Source organism: Condylura cristata, unplaced genomic scaffold (assembly GCF_000260355.1).
Source record: "Condylura cristata isolate star-nosed mole 26May11 unplaced genomic scaffold, ConCri1.0 scaffold00002, whole genome shotgun sequence".
Classification (NCBI taxonomy): Eukaryota; Metazoa; Chordata; class Mammalia; order Eulipotyphla; family Talpidae; genus Condylura; species Condylura cristata.
In genome coordinates this window covers 2,988,386-3,006,074 of record NW_004567103.1, presented here as the reverse complement: position 1 = coordinate 3,006,074, position 17,689 = coordinate 2,988,386, and the positions used below count along the sequence as shown (strand labels likewise).

At 44.2% G+C, this 17,689-nt stretch overlaps 1 protein-coding gene across 2 annotated transcripts in view; it reads left to right on the top strand.

Annotated features, from left to right (window-relative positions):
• DIS3L2 (DIS3 like 3'-5' exoribonuclease 2) overlaps window positions 1–17,689 on the top strand; it is a 254,468-nt gene that overhangs the window by 119,104 nt on the left and 117,675 nt on the right. For both annotated transcript variants that reach the window (XR_001145689.1, XM_012728140.1), the window contains exon 9: window positions 4,405–4,578. Coding sequence is in view for 1 of the 2 variants with exons in the window: in XM_012728140.1 (XP_012583594.1) it covers window positions 4,405–4,578 (174 nt within the window). In the remaining variant the exon portion in view is untranslated. The remainder of the gene's footprint in view (window positions 1–4,404; window positions 4,579–17,689) is intronic.

The window sequence follows — 17,689 nt, the reverse complement described above, 5'->3', positions numbered from 1 at the left end:
TGCTTGCAGTCAAGGACCCCGATAAAGACATAAGTATTAGAGATGGAGGTAAAAAACAAAATCTTGGGAACCTGTGGGATAATAAATGGTCTAAATGGGTTGGAGGTAACTCAGGTCCCATTAATTTTCAATGTCCAAAATGGCAAAGTGCAAAGGCAGTGACATCCCAGGTCCTCAGTGGGAACTTCCTTCTAGTGAACACAGGCAGTAGTGTCATTGTGAAAATGCACAGGACTTAGTTCTTAGACATGTTAATTCTTGTTTGCAAACACGAGAAACCACTCTGGTTGGAAAAGAAATTCACTGAAAGGCTATTGAAGACTTCACAAAAACAGTAAGGGGCCTGCATATATAAAAATGAGTAGGAGTCCACCAGGGTGATGTCTACTGTCAGGGTCAACGTGGCCACAGCGCCAGTGCTGTCCCCCACTCCTGGCACGCCACTGCCACTGCCCGTCTCCACTTCTGTCCCCGGGAACCTCTCCAAGGCCACCGTCTGGTTCTCGACGCCGCTTTGATCACCAGGCCTCCATACTTCTTCAGACTCCCGTCCACATGGCTCAGAGTTTAGCCGGTACCGTTCACTTCAGTGACATTCCCGGTGTCCTGTGTTGAGGCACAGTCTGAGGTGTGGATTGAATTTTTTGAATGTTGGGCAAATCTTGAATCACTTGGCTCCTGGTTTCTGTGACATGCAGGGCGTCTGTGAAGGGAGGCCAGGCGTTGTGCATGGGACTCTCCCCTCCCGCGGTGGGAGCTGTAGTCCTCGGACTGCTACTTGCTTTCTCCCTACTGTGCGCACCTTCTGCTGCTTTATGACGCTCTCTGGGACCTCCCGAGCCCTATTTAACATCCTAGCTGAGTGTGAAGACCCTGTCTCTGATCTCACGAGAGCATTCAGTCTTTTACCACACATGTGATATCAGCTCTCGGAGTTTCCGAGAGGTGGTTTATCAGTTGAGTATTTTCCTGTCCTGTCCTTTATTTGACGGCTGAGTTTTTTTCCCCCTTCTCATCTCATGAATGGATGCTGATTTTAAATGTCTATCTGGATCTATTGAGATGATTGTATATACGTTTTCACGGTTTGTTGGTACGGTGAATCATATTGATTGAATTTTTTGAATGTTGGGCAAATCTTGAATCACTTGGCTCAGAAGTTTTGTCCTTTTTATAGTTTGCTGAGGTCTGTTTGCCAGCGTTTATTAAGAATGCTAATTCTGTGCTCATGAACACCATCCCAAGCCTGCGCTGATCTCGTTGTCGCGGGGAGGCCAGGGTTGTGGAGCTGGTGGGAAGCCGCGGGTCCTCCCGGAGCCGGGGAGAGTGATAGCGTCGATTCTTCTTCAGATGCCTTTCAAATGAAGGTTTTGCTCACCTTGGGAGCCCGGGTTTTCTTTTCTTTCTTTCTTTTTTTTTTTTTTAAAGATTTATTTATTTGTGCATACAGAACCGGGGTACAGGCCAGAGGCTCAGGGGCGGTGAGAGGCTTCACCAGAGACAGAGTGGGGAGCAGAACAGGCAGATCAACAAAGTCCACTGCTGAGGGGAGCAGCGGGCGGGTCAGGAGAGGTCTGCCGCGCCATGTGGTCACCTCCGGGGCAGGCGGGAATCGAACTCATGCAGAAGCGGCTTTAGATTCTCAGTGCTGTGCTTTAACCCACTGCACCACCAGGGAGGGCCTTCTTTTTTTTTTTTTTTTAAAGATTTATTTATTTATTCATACAGAACTGGGGTACAGGCCAGAGATGTGGAAGGTGAGAGGATTGCCCAGGGACAGAGCAGGGAGCAGAACAGGCAGATAGACGAAGTACATTGCTGAGGGGAGCAGTGGGCGGGTCAGGAGAGGTCTGCCGCGCCATGTGGATCTCCTCCAGGGCAGGCGGGGATCGAACTCATGGGGAAGTGGCTTAAGCTTCTCAGTGCTGTGCTTTAACCCGCTGCGCCACCAGGGAGGGCCCACCCGGGTTTTCTTTATGAAGGATTTTACACGGTGAGTCCAATGTCTGTAGTAGATACAGGAATGTTCATTGTGTTCTGCTGGAATAACCTCAGGTCGCTTGTGTCTTTAAGATTTATTTACTTATGTGTACAGAACTAGGGTACAGGCCAGAGGTGTAGGGGCAGTGAGAGGGTTCATCAGAGACAGAGTGGGGAGCAGAACAGGCAGATCATTGACATACACTGCTGAGAAGAGCAGCGGGTGAGACAGGAGAGGTCTGCCGCGCCATGTCGGTCAGCTCTGGGGCGGGGATCGAACTGGCACTGACGTGGCTGTGGCCGTGTTTCAGCCTTCTGTGCCACTAGGGAGGGCCCCGGTGTGTCTTCTTAGGAGTTGATCCACTTTAACCAAATGTTGAATTTACTGGCCTAAAGTCAGTCCTGACTCTCACGTTACCGTTTTACTGCTGGTAGGATCTGTAAGGAAGTCACCTCTCGGCCCTGGTGTTCCTGATTTCTGCCTTGTGCTTGATTAGTTTGACTAGAAACAGTTTTATCTCTTGCAAAGAATTAGCTTTTGGTTTCACTGATTTACTTTATTGTTTCTTCATTTTCTACCCCCTGGACTGATTCTTGATTCTTTATTATCTCATTCCTTCAGCTTACCTGGAATCTAATGTGCTGCTGCATTTTTTTTTTTTTTTTGGCTTGGCTTTTTGTTTTTTAATATTGAAAGATCTCATTGGTATGACACACTTCTTCTTTTCTAATAGGAGCATGTAATGCTGTGAATTTCCTTCCCAGCACTGCTTTGGCTGCTTCTCACAAGTATTAATATGAGTGTTTCACTCAGTTCGCATTTCCTCCTTTTCTTTCTTCACTAGCTCACAGGTTAGTTAGTTTCCAAATATTTGGGGATCTTCCAGGTAGTTTTTTGTTATGAATTCCTCATAATTTTGATAGGATATCAGCACCTGAGATTAAGGAGAAGTCCCTGCCCCCAGCCCACATTACTGCGCAGAGCCCCAGGGAATCTGAAGTCCCCAGGCGCCTGTAGGAGCCTCGGGACTCCATGGGAGGGCAGGTGTTTGTGCACTGTGGTCCGGTCCCGGAGCTGGTGTGGGAGTGCCAGCCTTCCTGTCCATGGCTGTGTCCTGGGAACGAGGCTGAAGGGGTCAACCGGTGCGCAGTGTGCCCACAGGCAGCCACATCCCTAGTCGCCCACCACTGTGCACGAGCCTGCCTGACCCCAGGCCCTACCTGACCCAGGACACGATCTTCCATTCTGTGGCCCCAGGGGAGACCCTGAAACGCCTTGCAGGAAGAACTGAGCACAGATTCTTGGCTCGCACTGATGGAGCAGGCCTGTACTGCAAAGGAGGTGTCCACTTTGGTCTCCCCAACACCCTGCAGAGAGGCAGCTTCTGCAGCCCTAGTACAGATCCGCTTGGCTGTCTGTATTCAGCACAGTGCGTCAGCTGTGTGGTCTGCCTAGGGTAGACAATTCTAACCACAGCGAGGAGCCATCGATGTTGATTTATTGTAGATGGCGCACAGACAGAGAGTGAAATGTGGCCTCTAAAATGTGGAACCCTGCTCAAGATGTCAGGATGGGGACTTCCCTGGTGTCCCAGGGGTTAAGTTTCAGCACTGTCACCACTACTGTCTGAGTTTGATCCCCAGCCAGAGAGTGACCCACAGGGCACAGCAGACCTCTCCTGTCTCCCTGCTGCTCCCCTAAGTAGTGTATCTCAGTCCATCCGCCTGTTCTGCTCCCTACCCTGTCTCTGCGGAATCCTCTCACCCCGCTGCACGTCTGGCCTGTACCCTAGGTCTTATATGCAATAAACAAATAAATTTTCAAAAAAGGGTCAGCATCACCTCACTACCTACTCTCTTACTTTCAGGGGCTGGTGTTAGGCCCATGGCAGTGACATTATTTGCTGGGGCCGCTGGATTGCAGATCACTTAGACTCCATCCTTGGTGCATTTCTGAATGGTCTAACTCCCCTATACTCAGTGTGTATTATTTTTGTGTTCAGATAAAGTATTTTAAAATATTAAAAAAATATTAAAAGCTAGTAGAATTAAGAAATAAATATCACTCAAATCCCTGAGTAAGCCTTGAGCATCGGCTTTCTGAAATGCAGGAGTTAGCCACAAACCAGGTTGACTCTCATTGTCTCCAAGAATTTGTGAAAGGTTTTTACAAACATCAGTCTCAATTTGTCATAAAAAGAGCGACCGAGGGGTCCTAAGAAAAGGCCCCGACTCCCAGCGGAACGGTAGATTCACGCGTAGGCTGCCATCTCGGATTTGGAGCAGCTGACGCATGGGTGTCTCTCCTGCTGAGCTCTGTTCTCTGGTGCTGGTGTTCCTGCAGGGAAGGGGGCGGGGCGGGGGTCTGGAAGACTTTCCTAACACCCTCCCTTAAGTTCCATTTATTCCTCAACCTGTCCACAGGCAGCTGGCCAAGAGCCTCGGGCAGGCTGGTGACATCGAGCCCGAGACGGAAGGCATCCTGACGGAGTACGGCGTGGACTTCGCCGACTTCTCTGCTGAAGTCCTAGGCTGTCTCCCCAAAGTCCTGCCCTGGACGATCCCGCCAGCGGAACTCAACAAGAGAAGAGATTTAAGGTAAAGAGCCTATGAATCCACCTTTCTGCCTTCTGCCTTCACTTGTTAGGAGTTGGGCTCCGACGTTGCCATCTTTCCACACATGCTGAAGTTCAGTTCGACTGGGAATTGAAAGCTCTGTACCAGAGGGCCCCAAATTATGACCCCCTGGCTACAGCCAGCCCACTGCCTGTTTATTTTTTGAATGCTTGGGAAAAAATCAAAACCAGAATTATCTTTTATAAGAATTATATGAAATTCAGATTTCAGCATTTATAATTTCAGCAAGCTTACTTAGATATATTGCCTCTATGGCTGATTTTGTTTATGCTACACAGTGTAGTTGAGTGGTTGCAAGAGACCATATGGGCCTCCCAAGCCTGAGGTATTTACTCCCTGGCCTTTTATAGAGAGGTTTGCTCAGCCCTGTTCTCGACCACTGTAAGTATAAATGATTCCGTTACCACTTTTCTTTTCTCATTGCTAAGCCCCGTAGGTCTGGTGGAATAAAGACTTATCTGGTTAGAAGTGCCTTCCTTTAAATGGGCCTCTTCAGGCACAGAGCAAAGGATTCAAGACTTCTGCTCTTGGAGCTTCATTTTAAAGCTTTACTTTTAGGTCTGGAATTTGTTGGAAAGTACTTTTGTGGTATTTTTATAACAACATCTTCTTTGAAGATGTTTCTTCATTGTGGGATGTTAGTTCTTTTCTGATATTTCTCTTCAGAATTTGGTTTCAGTACTGGCATTCATTTTGGATGCCACATGGAGATATTTAGAACCAAGAAACTTTTCATACAACCCACGGAGGCTGTGGAAGGTTTTTTGCTAAGGTCATCCCGTGTCAGTCTTTTCCACCACACTCGCTCGCTGCGTGCGGCTGAACTTATGACACCTCCAGCTCTGCTGCCTGTCACCCTACCTAGCCGACAGTCCCCCGTCTCTGCTCCCCCTGTGACTGTGTCTCTGAGGAGCTGTCTGTCTCTTTCCCTTCCTTTGCCAGAGGTAGGCGAGCAGAACGCCGTGCCGGTCCCCTTTGCCTCCTATTAGCAGCGCTGAGGGAACACGCACTTGCCTTACGTCAGTCACCCATGTTGCTGTCCTGGCTTCCAGCAGTTACCATCCTCAGCACAGCTCCTGCTACTGAGTGGTCTTGTCAGAGGCTTTGCGGTCTTGGGCCCAGAACTTTTGTCTCTGAACCTGTTTTCTCATACACAAATTGAAAGACTTGCTTTCTAAGATCTTTTCCTAAATCCAGGAATGTACAAAAATCTCATGAGGAAGGAAGGACAGAATGAGTGGCTGAACCACAGTTTCCAGCCAACCTGCAGTACTTAGCACATTTTAAAGGTGCCTTCTCTGTCACTCAGCTTACAGAAATTCGTCGTCCTTGAAAGTGTGCCAGGATATAGGTAAAAGAATGTTCTCTGGCCCTTCATTGTCAAGGTGACGTTGCTGATGTCCCTTAATGAAGGAACGACTGAGTAACGTCAGCAATGCCTGGCAGTGTGAGTGCAGTCTCTATAACTGCAAAAGGGGACCCAAACAAGAGGCTTGTCCCAGAAGGATGGGCATCACATTGTGACATGCCAGAAGCAAGGTCAGAGCAATTGACGGTGGATCTGTTTTTAAAAAATAATATAATAGTTTATTTTTACAGTACTTTGTGCCTTTTTCCATTTCAGTTGTAATCCCCGTGGGCTTCCCATCACCAAATCACCCCTGTGCCATCACCACAGTCCAGTGCACTTACCTTCCTCCACTGTTTTTGATCCCATTCCCCACTCCACCACTGTAAAATGTCTCTGGTATATAGTTGTTCATTATTCTTATTTTCTCCCTTGGTCCTTTATGCTCCTGGTATGAGTGAAACCATCTGGTATTTTTCCTTTTCTTTCTGGCTTATTCCACTAAGCATGATCCCTTTCAGTTCCATCCATGTTGCTGCAAAAGGCATGAGTTTCTTTTTTGATTGCTGAGTAATATTCCATCTTTTTAATTCAGTCATCTACTTTTGGGCATTTGGGTTGATTCCATTTGTAAATAAAGCAGCAACAAACATGGGGGTGCAGGTATCTTTTTCAATCAGTGTTTCTGTGTCTTTTGGGTAGATACCTAGGAGTGGGATTGCTGGGTCCTATGGAAGCTCCATGTTTAGCAGTGTGAGGAACCTCCAAACAGTTTTCCATAGTGGTTGTACCAGTTTGCACTCCCACCAGCAGTGCAGGAGAGTTCCTTTTTCTCCACATCCTCTCCAACATGTGTTGTTGCTAGTTGTTTGAAGATGTGCCATTCTCACTGGGGTGAGGTGGTATCTCATTGTGGTTTTAATTTGCATCTCCCTTATTACGAGTGATGTTGAACATTTTTTCATATGCTTGTTGGCCACCTGCATTTCCTCCTTGGAGAAGTGTCTTTTTAGCTCTTCTGCCCATTTTTTGATGGGGTTGTTCACTTCATTTTCATTGAGTTTCATCAGTTCTTTGTATATCTTTGTGATCAATCCTTTGTCACTAGTTTTGTGTGAGAAATTTTTTTCCCAGTCAGTGGGATGTCTGCTTGTCTTTTGTAACATCTCTTTTGCTGTACAGACACTCTTTAACTTGATGGAGTCCAAATGTGGACCTATTTTTTACAAAGTAAAATAATACAAAAATTCTATAAATGCATACACACATGTATGTATAGAGAAAGATCTAGAAGGAAATATACCAAACTGTTGACAGTGATTGCCATGTGTGGTCTCAGTGGAATAGCAGGAGGTAGGGAGGCAAGTGTTTTATTTTCCATGTCATAAATTGCTGTATTAGTAAAATTATTTTTGAAAATAACTTTACCATATTTAAAATGTGTAAGTGGGAACATCGCAAAGAGAGGTGCTCAGTCTGTCCTGCACTGAATCCTCACCCAGCAGTGAGCAGTAGGGTGGCCCCTGGGGTCCCGCTTGAGGCTCCACCGTGCCTCTCTTGGACCATGGCACAGAGACCTTGATCTGCAGGAGGCATCTGTTAAGACACCTTGTGTCCTGGAAGGATCCAGAGACACAGAAGCTAAGGTGTGCTCTCTACAGTTAGCGCTCTGAACCCACATGACCCTCCAAATCCTCTCCCTGATTGCTAGCTCTAGAATTGTTTCTAAAATTCGAGTCAGACTTATTTATTCCTTTGGCTTAAGACCTCTGAGCTACTTCCTGGTGCTTAAAGTAGCAACATCCAAACTGCATTGAGCGTGCATTCCCAATGACCTATGTGCCTTTATTTTAAAATTACAAGTATCTTGACTACTTTACTGATGTAGTATTACATCGTAAACAGACATAAAAGTTGAAAGATGAGATGAAATCCCATTTAAAATGTTTTTTATTGAATTTAGAAAGATAACATATATTGTAATTTACTTTTGGTGAAAATGACTGAACATAATTATTTTTATAAATTTTACTGTTTTAAACAACTGTGATATGCACACTCAAAGGTTTGATTGTTAGTCCTGTATATTTTGATACTGACTTGGTTTTAATGGTAGTAGCTGGACGAGACATCTCAGATCTTGGGAAGAACTGAGCTGAGCTTTTATTGAATCACAGCACGCACCTTTCGTGCTCTTTGCTGGTTCTGTTCAGGTTCACTTTGAATCCAGCTAGTAAATTTCCATCTGTCACGATGCCAGCTAGTTCCTGTGGGTTAATTGAATGTGATGTATTTGTAGATTTTTGATTCTTGAGTGTTCTTCATTTGGCATCTCTTAATAACTGGTTAAAGTGCCTCCTGGAAAATGTAAGATACAGATAGGACATTCTTGCCACGAATGTACTTTAGATCATTCTAGATCTCCAGGTTGTATAACAATGGAAACACTTCGGAACATCCATTTTTGAAAATTTTAACTTCGGAACTTGTGTTATTTTGTTTTCAAATAGCAATAAATAACTTTTTCTCGTTGTTAAAATGTCACCTTTACCTTAAAGGTAGCTAAGTCTATTTTTCCTAAGTGTCTTCTAGGTTGCCTGTTAAGTGACAGCTGTTGTTTGGAAATTACGGTGTGGGCTGATGATGAATTCATACTAGGAGCAGAGGAAATGTCAGCTCTGCCCTGTCCCAGGTGTTTATAGTCTTGGTATTATTTAGTTTAATATTATCTTCAATTTGTTGATCGTTGCAATGATCTCTTTTAGCCACTCGCCTATTTTGTAAGAATTAGTTTAACTCAAACTACAAATCCTAACAATAAATACCCACTGCCTGCAGCTGGCTGGAAGGGTAAGCAGCTCGTGCCACCTGGGTGTAACAGCATGGCCACCCTTCCACACGCCCCCCGTGAGGGGCCTGGTCTGCTCGGTCACAGTTCACTTCTTCCTTTATGTTTGCATAAACAGAGTCCGTGGTGTGCTGAAGTGTTTGGGTCTGATTACCTTTTCTTTCTCTTTGATGGCTCTTGTGATTGATTTATTCGGCTTTGCAACCAGCAAGTATTTATTGAACACCATCCACGGGCAATGGGAGTTGAACAGCAGCACCCCGGATCGGGCCTCGATTCTTGCGGGCGGGTGGCGGGAGTCGGGCGTGCTCAGCAGCCGCCCGGGGTGGGGCTCTGGTGCATCTGGACCCTGTGATTTCTTCTGCTCGAGCCCAGTGCCTTCAAAGAGCTCTTATCAGTGTTAGTTTTGTTAGGACTGTCAAAAGAACTAGGAAGGAGCCCCGCGCAGACAGCAAATGAATGCATGCTCTCTAAATTCCTGCAGAGGACCTCTTGAGTCTTTTTTCCCTCCCCCCTCCCACCCTACTTACTCATCTACAGATATTGTGCGTGTGTCTGTTACACGGGGTGTGCATTAAGCGTCACGAACCAAGTAGCTAGTGGAAATACAAAGGCAAGTACGGCCCAGCCCCTGTTCTTCAGGAGTTTATTGCTCCTCAAGGAGACGGTTTTGCCCTCAGAGAAACTGCAGCCGAGAGCTGCAAGTGCTGCAGCACCCGTGTGAACCAGCTGCCAAGGCCGTTGCTGCTTGAACTGAGGTCTGAGAAAGGGACAGGCGTGGAGGGGGCTAGAGTGATGAAGCTGTCTTCATTCTGGTGAAGGGCTGTGGCTGCAGACGAGGCAGCGAGGTCCCCTGGGGCCCCAGATCCGTCTGTAGCGGGCCTACGGCTGGTGGGTTTCAGCAGCTCCTCGACCCTCCCTGCCGGGTCGCCCCACCATGGATCCGGGGGTGTTACTTTGACTCCGGCCGGGAAAGGACTTCCACATACCCGTTAAGGTTTGGTATTTGAACAATTATATTTGGAACAGAAAAGTTCCATCAATCTTTAAACCTCATAATCCAATTATGTCAGTAAAATTCCAGTTTTGTAGTCCAGTGGAATTGGGGTAATATTTTGCAAACTGAAGTTGAGAGAAATAGTGTTTATTTTGAAAAGAAAAATGGTTGGTTAGCAGTTTTCAAGAAGTAAGGCTGGTGTGAGTGAGCTCCTAGGGGCGAGCTGGCCTTTCTGGTGGGGAGCATCCTTTTTCTGGACTTCGGGCTCTGGTCTCTGGAGAGCCCCTGCCTGAATGGTGCAGACCTGCAGCTCTCTTTAGCAGGGCATTTGAGGTTAAAAAAAACAAAAAAACAAAACAAGAAAAACCCAGTGCTGATACTGCCAGCCTCTGGGGGCAGGGGGAGAGCGTGCCCCAGGAAACTGCTGGGAGGGGTCGCACTAGCGGCCTGAGGAAGCCCCAGGTACTGCTGGGACTGTGCCTGCCATTTCGAGGCTCCTTCATATTGTTTTGTTTCCTTTGTTGCTGAACTGGAGTAGGAAACCGAAGCTTAAAAGCTCAATTAAAGTGGAAAATGAAAGCCTAAATATCGAAGGGGGAAAATACCACGCTAAACTGATTTTTATATTTTTCCTGTAGTAAGTCAGACTGGAAGTTGGGTCACAGCGCTTCTCCGCCAGACTCAGCTTCGGCGCAGGGGGGCGGTTTCTGCAGCTCTCACAGGGGAACGTGTGCAGCTCTACTTCTTTACTACTCCCCCAATAAAAAGGAAGCCCGGTGACCTCCACCGGACCATTACAAATGTGAAACTTGGCACTTAAAACTGCTTGCTCTAAATTTTCCAATTGCTTTCTCTCTTTTTTTTTTTCCATTTAATGTCGTTCTGCCAACTAGTGATTTTATTATTATAAACAGGACATTGTATTCACTTTTAAGAAGAAATATGAAGCTGGAGGTAAAATTACAAACTGCTGCTTCTCTGCTGCCAAAATAGAAAACAATGAGCTAAAAATACTGAGCATAGAAAGGGTGTTGCGGTAAGAAAAACTGAAATATCTTCAACATGGAACTGTTCCAAGTAGACAGAAATTTCCTCTCACTCCAGGTAAAACCAACCTTGAAATAGCAACTTGAAAGGAGAGACATGTAATACTCACCTCTTTCAGGTCAACCCTTTTGTGGGAAAGCTTTCAGACATAACTCACGTTAAATGACTAATGATCTTGCTGTTTATCAGGAAGTCCAATATGATTAAATTGCCATTTAGAAACGGTTCCTCTGGTCAAGGAGGGGGGTGGCAGAGAAGGAGCCCAGCAGGCTGTGGGAGCCTCCCGGGGCAGGCTGGGTGACCTGGGGCAAACCAGGTAAACTGAGGGAGAGCAAGCTGATCTTTCGTAAAATAGAATACTCACCCCATTGGACTTTTCCAAAAGGTGCTGGAAGGTCACTGGTTGCTTGGATTTCAGTGAACACGAGGAGGGAAAAGGTTTCCATGCCAAGTATTTTGGAAAACACCGGGTTAATGTGCTTCTTAGTACTTGCTCGTATGGCTCATCTCATGGAAGCATGCGTCTCAGAATATACTTTGAAGTTGCTGAACTGAATGTGTCAGAACATACCAGTCCTGCATGGTGTGCAGCTCTCTTAAAAATAACCATTCTGAGTTACTCAGAGCTGTGTCCTTCTCAGGCTTGAAAGAAGATGGTGCCGCTGGGTGACTTCCCACTTGTCTGAGACGGATCCGGATTGTGCCGCAGGGTAAGCGGCCCAGAAAGGTGCCTTGCAGGGGGTGTTTCACATCCCGGTGCTTCCATTGCCAAGGGAGCCCCCTCTCCTTACCTGGAGGGAAGCAAGGTGAAGTTGTTCTCCAGCAAATGGGGATGCTGCCATTGCTGGTTGAAGCGGTTGGCTTCACGTAAATCCCAATCACTGTCATGCAGTTACAGTAGGAAAGATTATTCGGCCCCAAGGTTGATCTGCAGCTGGATATTCTTAATTGTATTTCTTAATTGTAACTGTATTCTTAATGTATGTTGCTCAATCATAGCACTGCTCTTAGAGAAGACAAATATTCCATGACTGGTGCCTGTTATTGAACATGTGGAAAATGCCTATAGGCAGAAGGCCAATATCTGAATTTATATCAGAAATAATTTTCTAGCATTGTAGAAATATGAATGCATGGAAAAGATGAAGAATTTCTATATATTCTAAATAAAGTCCGTTCAGAAATTATACTCTGAGGACATGAAAAACAAGTGTATGTGGCCTAGGATTTGGAGTGAACTGTCGGGGCTAAAATGTCAGGGTGTCAAAGTCTCTTCTCTCTCTTTTCTTATATTGACACATTCAAATACCCTCACATCCCCCTTTGTAAAGGGCAATCGGTAGTTTCTTAAATATTCTCAGAATTACACACCCATCACCACCAATGCAAGAATATTGCCGCCACCCCCCATACTCATTAGCAGTCACTCCCTGTTCTCCGAATGCCCCTCCCGCAGCTCCTAGCAACAGCTAACCTGTATTATCTATCACTTCCCTATTCGGACCATTTCCTATGAATAGAAGAATATAGTCTGTGGCCTTTGTGTCTGGCTTTCTTTACCTGCCATAGGTTTTTAGGGTTCATCCGTGTTTTAGCATATACATCACGACTTCCTTTTTATGGACGCCTAGCGTTCCATTGTACAGGCAGACCACCCTTTATTGACCCCTCATTGATGAGCATTGGGGTGATTTCCACTTTTTGACTGTTATGAATAGTGCTGCTGTGAATATTTGTGTGAAGGTTTTGCATGAAGATAACCGTTTACCTACGATATATCTAGAGCTGCAATTGCCTCTCTCTGTAGTCAACCTATGTTTAACCCTTGTGTTACCATCAAACAGCCTATGCGTCACCTGTTAGTAAAATAGTGTCTGCACTTTTTTATATTCCCACCAGTGATGTCTGAGAGTCCCAGTCATATTGGGACTCACTTTATCTATATTTTTAATTTTGACCATTTTTGTGGTTGTGAAGTAGAATCTTACGGATGTAGATGGTGAACATATTTTTGTGTGCTTTTGACCACTTGTATGTCTTCTTTGGAACATTGTCTCTTTGAGTCCCTTACCCTTTAAAAAATAATAAAATTAATAAAACAGAATAATAGGCAAACGACAATTCAAAAAAGAAATGTGCAAAAAATCCTTTGCCTATTTGAAAATCCAGTTGTCTTTGTATTTAGTTATGAGTAGTCTATGCATTCTAAATACCAGTTATTTGTCAGATTAACGATTTGGAAATTTTTTCTCTCATTTGTGTGTTGTCTTTCACTTTCTTGATCCTGTTTTGAAGTAGAAAGCTCTCTAAATTCTATAAAGTCTAATTTTTAATCGAAAATTTCTGACTACTTGTTCTCTTGGTGTCATAGCTAAGAACCTTTGGTTAATCTAAGCCCACAAAGGCTTACACCTGTTTCTTCTAGGAATTTTATAGTTTTAGCTCTTTCATTTATGTTTAACACCCATTTTTGTTAATTTTTGTATATGGTGTGATGTAAGGATCCAACAGTCATTTGCATGTGGATATACCGTTGTCTCAGCACAGTAAGAAAGAACTACTGCTGAGTAAGATGATTACTTCCCCATTTTGGCATTCTTGTTGAAAAGTAATTGATCCTATACCTGGGTTATTTCTGAACTTTTAATTCTGTTCCATCAGGCCATATGGTTGTCGTGTATTGATATCACACTGCTTAAGTCACTGTAGCTTTGTAGTAAGCTTTGAAATTGAAAAGAGTGACTCTGCCAACCCTTGTTTCCCCATCTCTAAATTTGTTGCTATTCTGGGTCCCTTATTTCCATGGTAATTTGAAGATTAGTTCATCAATTTCTGTCTCCAGCTCCTTCCCCCCAAGATAATAGAAAAGAGAAAAGAGCTGGATTTTAATACACCCTCTTCATACACCGTGACGTCAAACAGCAGCGCTCCAGTTCTTCCCGTCTGGGGGTAGCTGCGGAGCCGTGCAGTGACTTAATCTCCCATCCCGCCTGCCTGCGCCTGCGGGTGATGCTGTGACTCCCCCTTGGGAAGGTGCCAGTGGATCTGAGCAGCGAGCTAATCTTCCATCCCCTGCACAGCAGAAGCAGTTTGTACTGCTCTACTTCCCCTGCCGGGTTAGTGTCGGTGCGAAAAGCAAGGCACCTCTTCTTCCCTTTCTCAGAGAAAACAGCACGCTCCATTTTCCCCGCAGGGGTAAAGTGCGGCAGTGACGCGTGAGGAGCGGACCCTACGCCCGCGCGGGCAGAAGCAGACGCGTTCTGGTAGTGTTCGGTGGTACCGGCAGGACTGAGAGTGGAGCTGACCTTCCAGCCCCAGGCAGTGACAGTGGCAGACTAAGGGCCTGTGAGAGGAACCTCCATCCCTGCCTAGCAGCAGAGAGGTTGAGGAGTCAGTCTTCTACCAGGAGAAGCGAAGTGGGGGTGGTGTGAATAGGGAGGGGGCTTCTGACTCCAGACTAGCTGGGAAAGCAGTATGGAGCCGACTTCAACTGTTCCCCCTTTTGATGGCATTACGGTTCAGCGGGGACCTAAGATCACAGCCACACCTAGAGGCAATGAGGCAGGGCCAGTGGAGGCTCTTCCCCCAGGAAAATGTCGGCAGGGATGAAGGGAGAGCGGAACTTCCACCTCAGAGTCTGCAGTGAGTCAGCTTCACTTTTGCTAGTTGGTCACAGCGGGCTGAGTGGAACGCGCACACCCCGCTGGCCCTTCCTCTGCCTGGCGGTAGCGGCCTGCCTGCCACACACAGGTTTCAGAGGGTCCAGGGTCTCATGATAGACAAAAGCTTAGGGCAAAAAACTGAAAACCAGAAAAGTTCCAAATTGAGGAAAGATAGCTGACATCAAGACCAAGGTGAATCAGATGTAATTACCTGACAAGGACTTTAGCCCTTTAAGTGTTTTAATAAGTGGTCACAGATTCTTTTGAAACAAATAAAAACAGAAAGTCTCAGGAAAGAAAGAGTTTTTTTGTTTGTTTGTTTTTTTAAAGGCACCAAATGGAAAACTTGTAAATGAAAAATACTGCCACCAAAAAACAAAAACCAAAAAACTATCTAGACCTAGGATGGTAGGATAAAATTAGTGAACTCAAAGACAGAGCAACAGAATTTACCTTGTTTGAGCTACAGGGCTCATGGGATAATATTATAAAGCTAATTGTTGTGTTATGTGTCATTGGAACCCCAAAATGAGAAGTGAGAGTTAATACGATTGGAAACATCCATTATAATAGTGGACAACTTCCTGTAGTTGGCCCAAGAGAGAAGCCTCCAGATGCAATGAACTTAGCAAACCCTGGTAAAGAAAAACACACTCCCATAGTTCCTCTAGCCAGCAATCTTCCACTATAAGCCTCTTCCACTTCTTATGTCAGATGTGTGGGCTTTCCGCACATAAAGCAATTCTGCAACCCTGGCTCCGTGTCCTGTGGTTTCACACAAGTCTGACCATTAACCTGAAGATTGTGTCAGGTGCCATGTATGAAAGACTAAGTCCTACAAACTGCCACCTCCTTCACGTCAGATGTCATTTTGTTAAGTTGGGGTTATTACCTGTGCTGTTGACAACCTCTAGAGGTTCCCAGATCCTTTCCTTGGGTTTGATTTATTTGTTAGATTGATTCACAGAACTCAAAAGCAGTTTATTTACTGTGCCTCCCAGCAGTTCATTATAAAAGGATCTAAGTCAGGAATATCCAGATGAGAGACGCACGGGTAAGGTGCCTGGGCAGGGGTGTGGCGCTTCCGTGCCCTCTCTGGGCTTGCCTCGCACCTCACAGTCCAGCAGTCTGTTCACCCTCTGGAACTTGGCCTTCTGGATTTTTATAGGCTTCATTACACAGACATGATTGATTGAATCAGTGACCATTGAAGCTTGAACTTACTCTCCAGCCCTTCCCTGGAGAGGGGAGCTGGAAGTTTTACTTCACCTGGTTGGTTCCCCTGGTAACCAGCCCCCATTCTTAGATGCTCTTCAAAAGTCATCTCATTAACATAAACTCAAATGTGGTTGAAAGGGGTTTTTATGTATATCAAAAGATACTTTATCATTCGTGTGTGTGTGTGTGTGTGTATACTTTTTTATATTGTCAGTATATTTATTGAAGAAAATGTTTAAGAAGTTATCCTTGAAAACTGAAAGTGAGAGACCTAATTGAATGAAGGTTTCTATACCTCACTCAAAGGGGTAAAACACTGATGCCAGTAGATGTGGGTATTATAGTATCTGGAGTAACCAGATACTATAATAGAAAGATATATAGAAAGTGGTATATTAAAACCTTTATAAAACAAGATGAAATCCACAAAATGTGCATTTAACCCATAAGAACTAAGAAGAAAAAAAAACAGAGTAATAAGAGAGGAAATATCACTTAATGTAAACGACTTGAATATACTGACTAAAAAGGTAAAGATTGGCAGGGTGGGTAAAAAGCATGATCCAGTGATTAGATATTTACAACAAACTTGTTTTGAACACAGTGACCTTTCAAATGTAATGTCATAGATTTAAAGCAAAAGCATGAAACATTTCCATGCATATACTAATTTTTTTTAAAGCAAGAGTGGCTCTTATCAGGTAAAGTAGACTTTCAGGGCAAAGGAAATTGCTAGAGACAAAGAGGGACATTATATAATAGTAAAAGGATGTTTTACCAAGAAGTTAAACAGTGATTTTAAATGAATCAAACCACATGTGTATGAATTGAACCACAGAGCTTCGGCAAAACTGATAAGGCTGAAAGAAATAGATCCATAATTATACTCGTGTACTTAAACATTTTCATTGAGACTATCAGCTTTGATACAGAAATCTGGACAATTCTGTTAACAAATAGGATCTGATTCAGGTGGGGTGTATGTGCGTGAGAGAGAAACTCTGCCCACAGCAACAGAATATACATTATTTTTGATAAAATAGGCCATTCGCCAAGATAGACAATAATTTGAGTCCTACAAGAAACCTCAACATCTGTAAAAGAAATGGCAAAGAATAGAGTCTGTCCTCAAACCAGAGAGAAACCAACTCGGCCACAGCAGAAGGACAGCAGGAAAATCTCTAGGCTTTTGGAAATCAAAAACACGTTTAAGTCGTTTGTTTGTCAAAGGGGAGGTCTCAAAGGAAATTTTTAACAATACTTAGAACTGAATGAAAATGAAAACACAGCATATTAAAATACATGAGTGTGTCTAAAGCAGTGCTGAGAGGAAGTGTACAGCTTAAAATGCTTACTTAAAACAAGAAAAACCTCAAATCAGGGATCTAAGTTCTTACCTCAAAAACCTAGAAGAAAGAGCAGAGTAAGCCTGGAGAAGCAGAAGGAAGGAAATAATAAAGAGCAGAAATCAATAAAATTAAAAAGGAAGATAAGTTAGTACAATCAAGGCAATAAATGCTTGTCCTTTAAAAAAAATAAATCAGTAAAACTGACAACCCTTTAGCAAGACTGACAGATCACAGTAGGAATGAATAGAACACCACAAGGGAAAATTAATAGATTATCAATTTAGCTACTTAACAGACATGCACAAATTTTATCAAACACTATAAACTATCAAAATTCAATCAAGTTGTAATAAACAATCCAGATAGGCCTATAACTATTAAAAATAGCAAATTTGTCATTTAAAATCTCTCTAAATTCAATTCTCCAGGTGTAGGTGTTTTTACTGGCAAATTTTCAAAAACCTTTAAGAATAATTAATATTGAATTTACAATCATTTGTAGAAAATAAAAGTGGAGGGAACACTTATCAATTGATTTTATGAAATCAAAATTAGACCAAGAGTGTATAAAAACATCCCTCATGAACTCACATGCCAAAGTTC